This window comes from Asparagus officinalis, chromosome 4 (assembly GCF_001876935.1).
Source record: "Asparagus officinalis chromosome 4, Aspof.V1, whole genome shotgun sequence".
NCBI lineage: Eukaryota > Viridiplantae > Streptophyta > Magnoliopsida > Asparagales > Asparagaceae > Asparagus > Asparagus officinalis.
The window spans coordinates 3,959,227-3,975,269 of record NC_033797.1 but is presented as its reverse complement, the minus strand read 5'-3'; the positions used below and the strand labels follow the sequence as shown (position 1 = coordinate 3,975,269).

Here is a 16,043-nt window from a genome sequence, read left to right as displayed (position 1 = left end):
TATCTATCATCATCAGATATATTTTTCCAAAGCACTTTAAAAAAAAAATACTAGCCTTTTATTGGAGACATGGCCAATAAGATTAGCTTCTACAAGATACTATAGTCACGGTTTATTCCTATTTTCATTGATCCTTAAAAAACATCTATGTTAAACAAGAAAAAGTTTCCTTTACATTTCTAACTTCCCATTATAAATAAGAGTTCAATCAAAACATTACATTTGTTGTTTAAAAACAACTAGTAAGTAAGGGAACACGTGCAGTGCACGTACTTTTCCCTCTTATATGCTGCATAATGGCTTGTTTGGATTGAGGGGAATAAGGGTGAATGGAAGTTAGGGGAACCATTCACCTCCATTCATCTTGTTTGGGAACATTTAGGAGGTGAAGTTATTCACCCTAGTTCCCCTTGGTTCAACCCCTAATAGTATAAAATTTGTTACTCCCCAAATTAGGGTGTAACCAAGGAGAAGAGAACTCCCTTTTATTCCCTTCCCTTCTCTCACATAGTTTACGGAAGTTGAGATGTCGGTAGCTGGACCCCTTTTGTTTTTCACACTTTGCATGATTTCTCAAAATTTAGTTCTGAAGAATCTCCATGCGCAATTATTCCTTTATTAACCCTGGCGTTTTTTTCTTTCTTTTATATGCATGAATATTTCGTGGATGATATTAGCGTTTGAATATTAAAATCGTGAATTATCCTTTTGTCATCTTTCATTTTCATCAACATCATAATAAATGTGTCCATGCTAATCTTTTTGTTGTTGAAATTATTAGAAAATTTCTTACAAAAATGCACAAAGTTTTCCAAACAATTCTACTTAATTTCCATTAATTATTCCAAGGCAACGTGTTATCACACTCACTGTAGTTTGCCAGTCAAATTTAAAATTAGAAAAAATTGTGTCAAGGCCTCAAAAACATTAACTTCATGTGATCAGGCCCTCTAACTTTTTCCCGTGTGGATCAGACCCAAAAAGTTTTATTTAATATGTTTGTGCCCCTCCACGTTAGCCGTATACAAAAAAGTGACTGTCTTTTAGGGAAAAAATATATCCTAAAATGCCCTTCTCCTTCTTCCCCAAACGCAGCGCCCCCATCAAGATAAATGCATGGGCAAAAGTCAATCGCATTAATAGCAATCTAATGGGAGATTTGGATGAAAATTTCCCCTCATTTTTACTCTATCATGAGCAATAACTATTTAGTTATCCATTACTCCTCCTTATCCTAGAATTCTCTCCATTACTCCTTATACCTTCCCTTCATAATGGCTGAGAATGATATCATCTGCATTGTCTCCTCAAGTGATGAAGCAGTTTTCTTAAAGATTAACTCTTCAACTACCATGATGAAACTCAAATTTGATGGGTCAGAGAGGTTAAAACTTCCATATGATTCTTTATCTTTGGCATACAAAGATGAAACAAACGGCAGCTTCAATTTTCCTATTGAGAACGAAGATGATCTGTCATCTATGGTGGAGTATTGCTATAATATTGGATTAAAAGAGATTCACACGAAAGCTTTTCAAGAAACAGAGGATTATTTAATTATACATAACAACAAGCAAGTTCGATAACACCGGTAAGTTATTGGATTTTTTGATGTTAAGTTCAATATTAATGACGTTAAGTGTAATGAGTTAAGTCTAAGGGCTTTTATGTTAAGTCATATGTATCGAATAATAAGCCTAAAAACAGAACATTAAGTTCAAGACGTTGTGTTGTATGTTAAGTCTAAATTTCATTATGTTAACCGCAAGTGAGAACATGTTAAGTCCAAAGTGTTGTATGTTAAGTCTAATTTCCTATATGATAACTACAACCACATGTTAAGTCCAAAGTGTGTTATGTTAAATCTATACCGTAGTATGTTAACTGCAAGTCGTTACACGTTAAGTCCAATTTGTGCACTATCAAGAGAGTATGTTAACTGCAAGTCGTTACATGTTAAGTCTTATTTGTGCGCTATCAAGTGTAAATCTGTTCAATGTTAACTTAAATTTGTTTGATGACTAAAATTGGTTTAATAACTATATGTGAGAAACATGTTAATTTCAAGGCTTTTTATGTTAAGTCTAAACTCTATTATATTAACTACAAGTGAGAACATGTTAAGTCCAAAGCTTTGTATGTTATGTCTAATTTTGTGTATGTTAATTGTAACATTTTATATGTTAAGTCCAAAGCGTGTTACGTTAAGTCTAAACTATAGTATGTTAACTTCAAGTACTTACATGTTAAGTCTAATTTGTGCGTTGTCAAATGTAAATCTATTCACTGTTAACTCAAATTTGTTCGATGACTCAAAGTTGTTTAATGTTAAGTCTTATTTAGTTTTGATTATTTCTTTTGTTTTTATTATTTGTTTAGTTTTTGATTATTTGTTTATTTTCTAAACATTTACAGCGTTGCCAACAATTTACGCTAAAAAAGTATAGATTGTGGTCTGCTGACATCGACGTCCACATGTGTTTCAGATAGGACCTGTGTACAGATAGGATTCCCACTGATAATCCTTCTGGAGACAATGTTATGATGATTGATGAGACAATTAGTAATCAGAGAGGATTCCTGCTTGGTGGCACACTACTTTAACTGATGGGGGACAACGATTTGATAGTGCAAAAGAATTAATATTGGTTTTGCTATACTATTCTATGGCAAGAAAATTTGAGTACGCATTTAAAAAGAATGAACCAAAGCGCATTCGAGTTTATTGCCGGTTTAAGGAAATCAAAAGTTGTCCGTTGATGTTATTTGCCTCTTCACTTAAAAATTAAAATAGACTTGAAATAAAAAGATTCGTGAACAATCACACTTGTGGGTAGCATGACAATAATACCGGTCAATCTAGGGCCTCCCGACAATTCATTGCGACCCAATTATAACCCATGTTAAAGGTCTGGCTGGAGATACGTCCTATTAATGTACAAAAGGAGTTCCTAAGTTTGTATGGGGCTAAGAGTCGAGTATTAAAATCGCGAATTATCCTTTTGTTTTTCATGCTTTGCATGATTTGCCAAATTTTAGTTCTCAAGAATCTCCAAGCACAATTTTTCCTTTATTAACCCTGACATTTTTTTTATATGCATGAATATTTCGTGCATGATATTAGCGTTTGAATATTAAAATCGCGAATTATCTTTTTGCCCTCTTTCATTTTCATCAACATCATAATGCATGCGTCCATGCGAATCTCTTTGTCGTTGAAATTATTGAAAAAATTCTTACAAAAAAGCACAAAGTTTTCCAAACAATTCTACTTAATTTCCTTTAATTATTCCAAGTCCACGTGTCATCACACGCACCGCCGTGTGCCGAGCGTCAAATTTAAAATTAACTTTTACATTTTATGCCCTTTTTCTTTTCAAATTAATTAATTAATTTCTCCATTTCTGGTGTCTGGTCCTACATAGATACCCTTTTTTTAGTTTTATTTTATTTCATAAATCTTCGTATAAATTCCTTTTCAACCTCTCCATTCAAACTCGATGCCATCGCCGCGTTGATTAGGAGACAAATCCCTAATTTTTCTTAGCTTTCTGTGTTCAAGAAGACTTGAATTCAATCGGATCCGAGAGGCATCAAGATCAAATTTTGATTGAGGGGTTTTATTCCTCGAAGGATTTTGAGAAATGGGTTGTTGGAATCTATCAGCCTCGTGAGAGAGAAAGGTACTGTCTTTAATGCCGACCCCAGTTCTGATGCCCTTTGTTGGTTTCTTCAGCAACGCATAAATTTGCGCTCTGGATGCGTTATTTATTGTGTAGGTTCAGTGGAAGTTAGATTTCCCATCTTTTGTGGGGCTTAATTTTGGTTGAGATCTGCTGAATTTCCTTTATGGCTGTCCTTCTAGGGTTTTTAAGTCAGTTTCTTAGTGATTTTGAGGCAAGTTTAGCTGTATATGAAAACTCGATTGATCAGTGATTTTGTGACGCTTTGAAATCTGTATACCTGTTAAGATTTTTTTTTTTTGGTTTAATTCTTTTTGGACTAGAAAAGTTGTTAGTTTCTTACGGTTGGGTTTTTTTTTCTGGGGTTTGCTGAAAAAGCGGCATGTTGTCTTTTTCTTTATGCAACTTTTGCTTTTTTGCTACCTTTCTTCTTGAACAAGACTCTTCGCTTGTGGTGTCATTGTATGTTGGGTTGACGTTGTTTCATTTGTTCTGTTGCTGTTAGCCAATTTATTTTAAGTTTTTGTTCGGCTCAACTCGCTAATTATTACTTGTTCCAGAGGATTTGTGATTACATGTGAACTGTGGGCAATGGCGATCAAAGAAGTCTCTTTGTAGTGAAGCACCGTGAGAGATGAATAAAAGATGGATGAAGGGGTGCGGATTTGATAGATCCAGTCCCAAAGAGGAAACTATGCAGTGTGGAGAACGCATGGTCCCTTCATCGGATTCTTTAGCTGACAAGGACTGCTCTATTGGCGGGGGCTCTTCTCAAAATTGTGGGGGTGAGCAAAAAATCGATATGAGTAATATTGAAGAAGCTGAGTATTCCCTGCGCGAGGGGGGTTGCCTGAATCATGAGGTTGGTCTTTCTTTGATAATGCTTGTCTTGTTTGTGTGTTTTCATTTAGGGATGCAGCAATTAACAACAGAGAACTTCTTCAACACAAATCATAAACCAATGAATGGACAGGGAATGATTTAGTACTTACAGTAAGTTTTGAGGCTATGGTTGTATACATGCTTACATGAGCAATAAAATAGGTGCTTTACTTTTACTTAGGTGACTCAATCGAATTAGTTCAATTTTGATTTTGATATTTGCAAGTTACTTGAGGGGTGATTAGCCAGCACGCTAGTGCTCTAGGCACATACAATTTTGAATAACCAGACATGTAAGTTTTCTCTTTTCTGGAAGGTAACTGGTTCACGTCCTTCACAAATCCTTTTGTCTTTTTCGGAAGTTTCACAATAAATCCTTGATAATTTTACATTTTTCTCACTTTTTGATTTTCTTTAAATTTACCCAACTTCATATAATGTTCCCTAGAAGAAGTTACACGCTATCAAAGACATTGATTCCTGATTAAACATCATGATATAGATTGCACAACCTCCTTAAGGTGCAGTGGCATTGTCTACTACAAAAGTAGGGACCATGTTGAACTTTATATAGGTGTAATGAGCTTATCTCATGTATGCAGATATAACATTATTGCCATGCTAGATGATCCTCATCGTAGATGTGCATGTTCATGTCTGGTGCAGATTAACTTCTGGAGTGTATCCCAGAATATTGGCCATGTTAACTGCACTTATGACTTCTGATCATTAGAGTAAATGAAAAATAAAAAATAAAACAAGAATAAATAAAACTGAATGTTTTCTTTTGTAGGAAGCACGGGCATTGCTTGGAAGGCTAGAATACCAGAGAGGAAATCTAGAAGCTGCACTTCGTGTATTTGATGGAATAGACATCAGTGCAGTTGCTCCTAAGATAAAGATTTCCATCTCCAAGAAAGCAGCACGGCGCAAGTCTCATTCCCACTGGGATTCACCCCCTATGTCAATACATGCTGTTAGTTTACTTTTTGAAGCAATGTTTCTAAAGTCAATAGCACTCCATGACCTTGGGAGGTTTAAAGGTACACACTTAATACATATATTACATGCTATACATATTTTATGTTCCTTTACTGGAATTATTTTCATATTATTTATTATGTGCACAGTGATTTGAATTTTTTTATGAACCTTGTACACCTTGTTGATGTTTGTAGGATTATTGATAAGAATTATAATATTGATCTGAATGAATGATATGAAGCCAAGTTAACGCTTCTAGGGTCATTGATAAGAATTATAATATTGCCCTTAACGAATGATAGGAATGCCATTATTATTTAGTAAGTCCTATGTTCAATATTTTGGAGAAGGCTAATACTTATGATAAATGAATTATGTCACTGATGTTTTTTTTTAATGTGTATGGAGACCATATGCTTGAATGTTGGCTATTTAGTTTTGTGATAAATCAGGATAACCCATAACCTCACTATGGATAAGTTCAGCTGACTATTCTATCTACTGCTACATAGATATGTATTTTATGGCATGTACAGGACATATGAAGCTTACTATCAATGAGAAAGCTTTTTTCTAATTTATTTCTATTAAAGATGTCAATATAAAAGTTTCCGAAAGTTGGATGGGATGGAGATAGAGATGGTTTGGGTCGTGAGTTGATTGCAAAGAACTCTTCTGTCCTGTCATCTAATTTGTTAACAGTAAGAATGTAGAACTAGATAATCATATGAAACAAGTTAATCATGTAGATGTTCATCATTTTTGAGCTGTCTGTACCTTATGTTGTAAAATTTTAGGAAAACTGAGGAATTTGCATGTAGTTTTGTTCTCTATATGTAAACATGTCTTCGCTGTTGTTTAAAGTTGTGTTTCAAATCAACTTCATTATTTGGGTTTCAGATCAACTTCGTTATTTAGCAAAATGTACGACACATTCATGGTTTAATTGTGCCCTAAGGACTTCAAGCTTCTTTATTGCAAGTAATTTGTTCCTTTAGATGTTTATGAGGGGATCCTATTCTTGTGTTCCTAGGAATTTTACAGATATGTTTAACCCTTAAGAAAGTGAATTGGAGGTAATAGTGACACCAGCTGCTTAATGATGACAGAAAATAGGGCACTGAAGAAATCATTTTTCTGTAGACCCAGGATTAAGGATATGGTCAGTGATAGGCAATAATGAGAAAAATATTTCTGAATGTGCATACCTAAGAAGACTATTGGGTACATGTAAGACACTTGCAGATTTTTTAAAGAATGAAAATTTGGTTGTTGCCTTTTCCTTTTGTTTTTAACATTATGCAAAATACTTTTGTTCCAAAAACTAAAAGGGTACGTGTTATGAAAAGAAACAAGAAAATAAGTATATTTAACCATGATATCAGTTTATTAGATAGCAGTCGGATTTGTATCTAAAATTAGAGAATAATATGGAACTATAAAGTCTCATTGTGAACATGAGCTGCCATTTAATACTATCAATTTAACCTTTTCTTTCTAATAGCATGTTTTGTCAATCTACCCTTGTTTCAAGGAGACCCATTGCCCTATGCGTCACTTAATGTTCTTCTTTCATTATTTAACTACATAATTCAAACCAGAAAGTTTCTTGACTAAGAGAGACTGGCATATATAGAAGATGGAGTAACATTTGGAGAATCTTTTTTTTCTTCTTTAGTTCTTTTTGGTTAGGGCGGGGAAGGTTTATGGCCCTTTCCACCCTGTACCCATCTCTGATGTTCATATGTACAATGGTGACATTTGTGATGCACGGTTAATCTGATGACGTCTGGCCTTTGCAGAAGCTGCTCAATCTTGTAGCACTATTCTGGACATTGTAGAATCTGCATTACCTGAAGGCCTTCCAGAAAGATTTGATATTAATTGTAAGTTGCAAGAGATACTCTGCAAGGCTGCAGAGTTTCTTCCAGAGTTATGGAAAATGGCAGGATTTTATCAGGAAGCAATCTTGGCATACCGGCGCGCTCTTCTCAATAACTGGAACCTTGAAGCCGAGACTATTGCAAAGATGCAAAAAGAATTTGCTATTTTTCTTCTATATAGTGGATGTGATGCATGTCCACCAAATCTCCGATCTCAAATGAATGGTTCCTTTACACCTAGAAACAATGTAGAAGAGGCTATCCTTCTGTTGATGATACTTTTGAGAAAGTTCGCTCTCAAGAGGATCAAGTGGGATCCATCCATTATTGATCACCTCACTTTTGCATTATCCATATCAGGGCAATTGCGTGCTTTAGCCAGTCAGGTTGAGGAGTTACTTCCTGGTGTCATGGAGAGGAAAGAACATTACTACACTCTTGCCCTTTGTTACCTAGGGGATGGTGATGACCTAACTGCATTAAATCTACTAAAAAAGATACTGAGTGCAAGTGAGGATCCAAATTGTCTTAAAGCACTGTTACTTGCTGCTAAGGTTTGTGGGGAGTATGATGCTTTCGCAGAAGAAGGTGTCTCCTTCTCGCGCAGGGCGCTTTCTAATTTACATGGTGTGTGTGGTCAAATGGAATCTGTTGCCAATTGCTTGTTAGGCATTTCTCTTTCATCTGAGAGTAGAATTTCTGTCTCTGATTTAGAAAAAGATTCTAGGCAGAGGGAGGCACTTGAAGTGCTTGAAAAGGCTGAGGAAGTGATGCAAGGAAAAGACAGTAAAACCATATATAACCTCAGCCTAGAAAATGCGGAGCAGAGAAAATTGGAGGCAGCACTTCGATACGCAAAAAGATTCCTGAAAATGGAAGCTCAATCAAGTATTAAGGGATGGATTCTATTGGCTCGAATATTGTCAGCGCAAAAGAAGTTTATTGATGCTGAGACTATTGTTAATGCTGCTCTGGATGAGACTGTTAAGTGGAATCAGGGGGAACTTTTGCGAACTAAAGCCAAAATCCAAATTGCACAAGGGAAACTGAAAAATGCGATCGAAACATATAAGGATCTTCTCGCTGTTCTTCAACTTAAAAGGAAAAGCTCTAATATTGGAATCAAGTCCTCAAAGGTTAGACAGCAGCTGTTAGCTAGCTCTTTTTTATGTCTCTTGGTGCTAGGTACTTCCTTCTGTACTGAATTAACTATCTTTTATCTCAGCAATCATCATTAATTCTATGCTTTCTCATGGCTACTATAGTCGGTTTGTTAATTTATAAGAAGCCTTTATAGTTTATCTTTTTTACTTTGATATGATGATATTTCTTATGTGCACCCTTCTGGCTGCCAGGAAGAAAAAGAAGAGAGAAGTCTTGAAATAGGAACATGGTACGACCTGGCAAATGTCTACATAAGCACGTTGCAGTGGAAGGATGCTGAGGATTGTATCACAAAATTGAAAGCAGTCTGTCCTTATGTGGCTTCAGCATGGCATGCCACAGGTATTGTCATGTGCTTTTTTCCTCTGTTCATTTAAAGAAATCCTATATCTATCTGAGAAAGAGAAGATCATGCAAAAACTATGTTAAAACTCTCAGATGATATCTCCGAACATCATGTGGATTGACCAAAATAAAGTGAAAAGGGCAAAAAAAGAGACTTTCATCATGCATATAAAGAGTCTGATTTCACTATTGTAGTGCACAAGGACTCTAATTGGAATGTTTTGTGAGAAAGGTTGGTGGACCTGGGGTAAACCATCAATAGGTTCGATCAGATTGTATATAAAAATTTCTAATTATCCAAGCTCAAACCTATGCTACCTTTATAGATATCCTATTTTCAGATTCTAACCTTCTTCATTTTTTGGTCATGCTTATGAGAAGAATACTAGGTCTGGAACATTTATTTCATACAAGAGCATGGCCTACTTGTTGTCTTTTGGCAATATATCCTCACTTTCAATACCTTGCAAAAGGTTGTAAAGAGTAGGTTTTCCTTTGATGTTTGTATGATTAACCTATTACAGCTGTAGGGTGATTTCATTGCTTACCTTTGTTGATTGCACTTTGCACAATTGGGTATCAGCATTGGGTTTCAACCAAGAGATACCCGGGCTTTCTTTTTCCTGCATGGCCTGTACAAATTAAATTGTTTTTAGTGTTCTTCAAAATGTATCAATTGGGATAACCCAAGTTCCCCGCCCCCCCTAATTATTTATTTTTTTAGTTCTTGCATTCCAAGTGCTTAATATAATTACAATCTGGTCAATTTTTAACTAGTCCATATAATTTCAACTTAGTTTCAATGTTTCAGGGAAGCTGCATGAAGCAAAGGGCCTCCACAAAGAAGCTCTGAGAGCATATTATAAAGCACTAGATCTTGATTCTACACATGTCCCAAGCCTGGTTTCGGCAGCTACTATTCTTAGACAGATTGGTAGTCATCCATTAGCTGTTGTGAGAAGCTTCCTTACAGAAGCAATACGGCTAGACCGAACTAATCACATAGCATGGTTTAAGCTTGGTGAGCTTTATAATTCTGAGGGTGCATCACCTGTTGAAGCTGCTGAATGTTTTCAGGCTGCTGTTCTTCTAGAAGAGTCTGCACCAGTTGAACCTTTCAGATGACTTCTTGATCTAATTGGGGGATTTTACTCTGTAAGATTGAATAACTTCAATGGTACCTCCATTTTTTTTTAATAGAAATGAGATGCAGTTATACATGTAATTTAAAGGCATTACTAGCGTGCAGCAACTACAAGTTTTTTGGAAAAAATATATAGCTCCTATCAAAATTTCTTGTCTAAATTTTCATTTATTCATTGGTTATATTATGGTTTGTCTTGATTTACATTTGTCTTTGAGAGAAAATGCATATAAGATTAAAGTTTCGAGCAACTAGTGCTCCATAACGTTCCATGTTTTACTTCCATTAGAACAGGTAATAATATATATAAGACTTTCGAGTGACTAGTCCTGCATAATGTTCAATGTTTTAGCCATAACTAGAAAAATTTTATTGACTTCCCTGATTGAGGCGTTAGAATGTCTCATGAGTCTACTTTCTATTAAAACCAATCACGCATGAACCAAAAGTCTGTAGAAAGTCACAGACCAGAATAAAGAAAATATGACATTACACAAAAGTGGAATTGGTGAGTATATTTATAGCCTAATACTTGAGATAGGAATTGTAGATAGCTTTTTTTGTTCGTGAAAAGCAATAATTCGGTGAATACATGTACACCAGACATTTTGTCCATGGATGCTTCCATACGTTGGCTGTAAACTTGGTTGCACATTTGTATGAGTATGCTTATCATCTTGTGGGATGCTTATACTTGTTTCTGACATAAAAAGGTGAAGAGTTTTTTTTCCTTCAAAACCAGGTATTTTGAAGAGTGTAAATAGTTTGGCACCATTTCTCAATTTGTGTATGCCTGCAGTTAGGCACTAAATAGTAGTGAAGCCATCTTTTTCTGAAAGCTATCAACACTGATCAAAATTCAGAGGTAAAAGTTGTTGGACGCAGCCTAAGTTAAAAGGGGCCTCTCAGGAAGTCGCCATGGGAAATTTGAAATATATTCTTAATTTTCACGATAAACTATACTTGCATTTGTGTCCCATATAAAGATCACTATATTAATCACTGCTCTCGCCTTTCTATGCATCTTCATATGCTGTACAGATCTATCAAATACAAAGCTTGGAGTTACATCCTCAATTTTTATTTGAGTTTCTAAGAAAGTTAAGGCCATGGATCCTATATTGATGCGTATGCAGCCTTTTACATCAGTTGTTAATATGGTTGTTCTTGTTGGATTGATAATTTTATCTACTGTAAGGTGACTGTTATTTGCTTTGATGTGGTTTCTTGCCTACAAATTGCTCTTCTAGATTATATATGGCACACCTCTGTTGTGCTTTAAATTTGCTCCAATTTGCAGCATTGATATTATCTTAACAGCCAAGGTTATCGATAGCGGATAGCGGTAGCGGTGAGGCATCGCTAAGGCTATTTAGGGCTATTGCGGTAAAATAGCGGTAACAAGCACAAAGTCAAATAGCGGTCGTATTTAGATATGTATAAATACTAATAAAAGAAAGATTAAAGAAAATTTTTAAAAATCTAAAGGTACATATTTGATGATTTAAAGAGATCCTAAACATGAAATAGACATGTAACCATCATGTAATACCGAAGATGACTGGAGGAGTCAAAGAGTCGTCGTCTTCGAGAAGAAGAGCTGAGCGGTGAGAGGATTGCCCTAAGAGGAGCTCACGGTGAAAGAGGTGAGAGAAAGTACTGAGGTAGGTGCCAGAGACTATGAGAGGTGGCAGGAGTATGCCGAAAATCACAGGAGACAGTGGAATGCAATGGTCAAGGGTCGGGTTTAATCTTTAAAAAATAAACTTCAAACCGCTTTTAAATAGCAGTCAAAAAGCGGATTTCACATGCAATCGCCCACTATTTACCGTTATGACACACTATTGGCCGCTTTTGCGAACACAAAGCGTATATTCCGCAATATGTCACCGTTATTGGGCGATGGTGTTGCGGGAATGGACCGCTAACGCTATTAGGGTCGCTATTGTGGGGCTATTTGCTACTATTTATAACAGTGTTAACAGCTGATTGTCAAATTTGTGCCTTTGCATGGTATTAACTCCATTTCAATGAGAAAAAGGGCTAATTAGTCAAAGTATTGATGATAATGATAAATCTCTTCAGCTTATATTTATTGTTGGAGTTTTAGGGCTAATAGACATCAGTAGCTGGTTGGTTTGAGTGCTGAATGTGCTGCTTTCCTCATGCTTGAAGATTTATTAACGAACCTGATTTTTTCTTGCAAGACAAACTGCTCTGATATACTTTTTAACATCTTTCTAACGATTACACCACAATTCCGAAGGTATGATGAGGGTTGAAGATTATTGTTTTATATTCTAACATGCCCCCGCAAGTTGAACGTCCTTTTATGGGCTAAAACCTGGACTCCCACACGATGTCAGTTTTTTAAGAAATTCACTTTTAATTCGTGATCAGTGGGATTTGAAGTTGGATTGCTCTGATATTATCTTAAAGTTCCTCTAATTATTACACCACAACTCCGAAGTTATGGTGAGGGTATAGATTTATTGTTTTATATTCTAACTATAACTTTGTAGTATGTGGAAAATTGCTCAATGAAAGCCTTCTCTTTTGTTTTCGGAAATCAAATTTCAAGCCTTTTTTCTTGCAGAGGTGTAAAACATAACTGAGGCTGACTACAGTCTCAGTTGTCTTTCGGGCTAGTTACTGGATTTTGATGTCTTCATGGATGAAGAAGTGGTATAATAGATCTCATTTAGTTCTATAGTGATTTATTATCTTGTAGTGCTACAAATTCTGATGATAGTTTATCTGCTTGCAGAGCGAGATATATAAGAAGGTAAATTACATCTACTGCGGCTGATTCGCGACAGCTTGTTCCTGTCTACTTGTAGAATCAGAGGCCTTGAAGAAGGTATCACATGTATTGCAAACATTAGATATAACTTTTTCCCCCGTCTATAATCATTATCTGCACATTAGATATCTTGAAATTAATCTACAAGACAAGATATTGAAATGGTATATCTGCTTGGTCATGAGCTATGACTTGTATAGACAATCACAAGGGTTAATAAGTACGCCACTAGAGACAGCAACTCACCCCTTGCTATGTAGGCTGCCATTTACTTTGTATTTCCTTGATGCCTTTGCAGCGAATTCAGTGATGTTTTAGAAAGTCATTGATTTGTTTTAAATCACAATGCTTTGACTCGTAGTTTTGATGGCCCATCATGTATTTAAGTTGTCTATGGGCGGCCTGTGCTTGTGTATTTGAGTTGTGTATACTGATGTGGATACTAATTATTCCAATCACCCTGTTTATGTATGGAGAAAATTTTGTAGTCATAATCCATGCTACCTGACTCGAACTTGGAACTTCTTTCCATATTACACAGAGTTTGTAGAGTGGCGTCCCTTGCAAAATATGATAATTAGCTGTTTTTAGCATCATTTCTTTTTATCAGTAAAATTAGATCTTTATATGAATGAAGCGAGTGGACTAGACTAGATTACATTTCCTTGCTTTGTTTCATTTCTAAACCTTTTTCAGTTGTATATAGGTTCTCTTACATAGTTTCTTGATTATAAATTAATTACATAAAATGCATTGGAAAAGTAAGAAGATACAGGATAACAAAGGCCAGCTTATGATAAATAGGAAGAGGTAAATAGGAAGAGGTTGTTGCTTCATGTTGGTTGATTCTTTTTAAGCTTCAGGAGCATGTGAAATGAAATTTTTATCTTGTATCTTGGTTAATGTGGAATCCTTTGGACTACAGCTTGTATTATGAGCCCATGCTACTAAGAACTATGAGGGAAAACTAACTATATAACTTTTTTTTTGTTTTTTTATCTCAATGAAATAGTGAACATTATAATTTGATACGGTCCGTTGATTATAACCTATGTTTATACTTTTTCGGAACCAAATTAGTTGATCTGGTTTTAAGTTTTTATTTGCATGTACTACATTTATTGGCTTAGATTGTTTCATTGAAATGTTACCCCACTAAATAGGAGTATTTTTCACTATCCAATATGTATTTTAGTTTGTTTTTGTTTGTTGAATGTTCTAATAGGCTATTGCCTCTAATGCTTGATATGTTTTTGAATTATTTAATCTGAATTATTTACAAGCCATCAGATATACCTTCTCGTATAATTGTCATTTTTTTAATCGAGATGCTTGATATGTTTGCGAATCATTTAATCTGAATTATTTACAAGCTTCCATTTGTTTGAACTTATCCTTTTCCCCCCTCCTGGGAACGATGTAGCTTGAATTTCTTACAGCATCTCCAGCTTACTGATATATGATGTATTGAAGATGATTTCATACTTCACTTCCAGCAATCATAAAATCGTTTATTGATATTCCCGTATACTTTTTGCCACTTTGTTAGACATTATGAATGTATCTTATAAATTTCATTCTGAAACTTTTATGACTCGCATATTGTTATACCCTAAAAATCACAAAGTTTGGTAAGCCCTTGAAAGCTGGCCACATGCAATGAATCGGATCATGTGACCAAAAGGTCCGCCTAGGGAATAGATATAGCTGGCCAAACAAGCTAACATTAACCGACAATCCGAGTCGAAAGGCGTCTTCAGGTTGGGATCCGAAAGCTGTCTTTAGGTCGGACTTCACCGAAGAAAGCTAGTCCCAAGACAAGGAAAGAGATGACCATCAGTCTCGACAACACCGCTCGCATTGAATGCATGGCTAGGCGTTATGATGACTTCTTTAATAATGCTCATACTCTGTCATCCAGTCGCCATCACATTAAATGCACATAATAATGACTCCTCGAATGATGTCTACTTTGTCGTCCTATTACTATCACATTGAATGCAGGGAGAACTGCTCCCGAAGATTCGACCGACTGATGAACGACATGTGTAAATCAGAAGTGAAAACATCAACTTTGTCAGTCGAGTTGGATTACCAGTTTTGCACCCACACTCCCTTATGGATATGGTGCTACCTCCACCATTCCAAGGTCCGAATGATCTAAAGCCTAAACCATATTCTGCACTTCTCTTCGTATTAATTTTATCAGTCACGTAGAGATCTTCTCTCAATATGACCCTACTCACAAATTAGCTTTCATATAGTAGGATTGATTGGTGGGTTCCGAATGAAACAATGGACGATTGCATCAGCTTCTCCTCAACTTCAGAAGCTCTAGCGTCAAAGCCATACTGTTACCTAATATCAAATTCGACAGTTATCTCAAGTACCTTGTTCTTTCATGTGCAGCATTTTTGAAAGCATCTACAGTATGCCCGCCATTGTTCACGCCGCGAATGGAGGTTCATCAAGTCCGAAGGGTTGGACTTTGGAGCCAGATATTTTGAAGTGGTGAATTTGGTCGACAATTTTATATGTCCTTGGATTGCCCTCTAACTTGTAAAAAAAAATAGACTTGGACGGCATTCTGTACATATTTCAATGACTATAAACTCGCCACGTATTTAGAGTTGCTGAACATTTTCTCTCCTCTTCTTAACGTCAAGAGGCAGTTGTTGTGTTTTTGTTTGTGTAACAACAGTACTTGTGATGGGTGCAAATATGTTTTTTGAATGTGCTTCTGTGCTCCCCAAGGGATCATGTACAAGAAATGAGTTCTGCTTCTTATTTGGTTAATGTGATGGATCTCTAGGATTGTGAGTGGGTTGACATGGTGTAAACATTGTCTTGGAATTTATGTATTTTTGAAGTATGTATCAGTGCTCTGACAAAAATCATCATCTACAACTCTGGTTAAACTTGATAGAGATCCGAATAGGCGAATACTACTACTATTTGGTTGTAATTATTATAGACTTTCGTTGAAAGAAGCCAATTTTGCTTTGAGCTTCGTAGCAGCAATTGTACTCGTATGTGTTTAGTTGTAGTTTGTTATCTAAATAGTAATCATTTTCATCACCCTAGGGGTATGTGGGAAAAGTTCTTGTTGTTTAGAGGGAAAAAAAACAAGATATATATATATATATATATATATA

At 35.7% G+C, this 16,043-nt stretch overlaps 1 protein-coding gene across 4 annotated transcripts; it reads left to right on the top strand.

Moving 5' to 3' along the window:
- Positions 3,474 to 15,621, top strand: LOC109836401 (protein NPGR2). 4 transcript variants are annotated; one of them, XR_002245948.1, is made up of 9 exons: positions 3,475 to 3,683; positions 4,244 to 4,545; positions 5,359 to 5,608; positions 7,352 to 8,568; positions 8,788 to 8,938; positions 9,753 to 10,096; positions 12,682 to 12,770; positions 12,853 to 12,945; positions 15,298 to 15,621. XR_002245948.1 is itself a non-coding variant. In XM_020404291.1 (6 exons), exons 2-6 carry the CDS (start codon positions 4,318 to 4,320, stop codon positions 9,792 to 9,794), a joined length of 1,902 nt encoding a protein of 633 aa, XP_020259880.1. In that variant the 5' UTR covers positions 3,474 to 3,683; positions 4,244 to 4,317; the 3' UTR covers positions 9,795 to 9,919. The 4 variants fall into 4 exon arrangements, 2 of the variants coding, with proteins under 2 accessions (XP_020259880.1, XP_020259879.1); XR_002245949.1 differs by lacking the exon at positions 3,475 to 3,683 and adding an exon at positions 3,925 to 4,145; XM_020404291.1 differs by lacking the exons at positions 12,682 to 12,770; positions 12,853 to 12,945; positions 15,298 to 15,621 and having other exon boundaries at positions 3,474 to 3,683; positions 9,739 to 9,919.

What these genes read in the sequence shown, in the direction of transcription:
- LOC109836401 (XM_020404290.1), top strand. Translation starts at nt 4,318, where the DNA reads ATGAATAAAAGATGGATGAAGGGGTGCGGATTTGATAGATCCAGTCCC. An exon ending in TGACCTTGGGAGGTTTAAAG is followed by an intron (nt 5,609 to 7,351) that starts GTACACACTTAA and finishes TGGCCTTTGCAG; the next exon opens with AAGCTGCTCAATCTTGTAGC. An exon ending in TTCAGCATGGCATGCCACAG is followed by an intron (nt 8,939 to 9,752) that starts GTATTGTCATGT and finishes TCAATGTTTCAG; the next exon opens with GGAAGCTGCATGAAGCAAAG.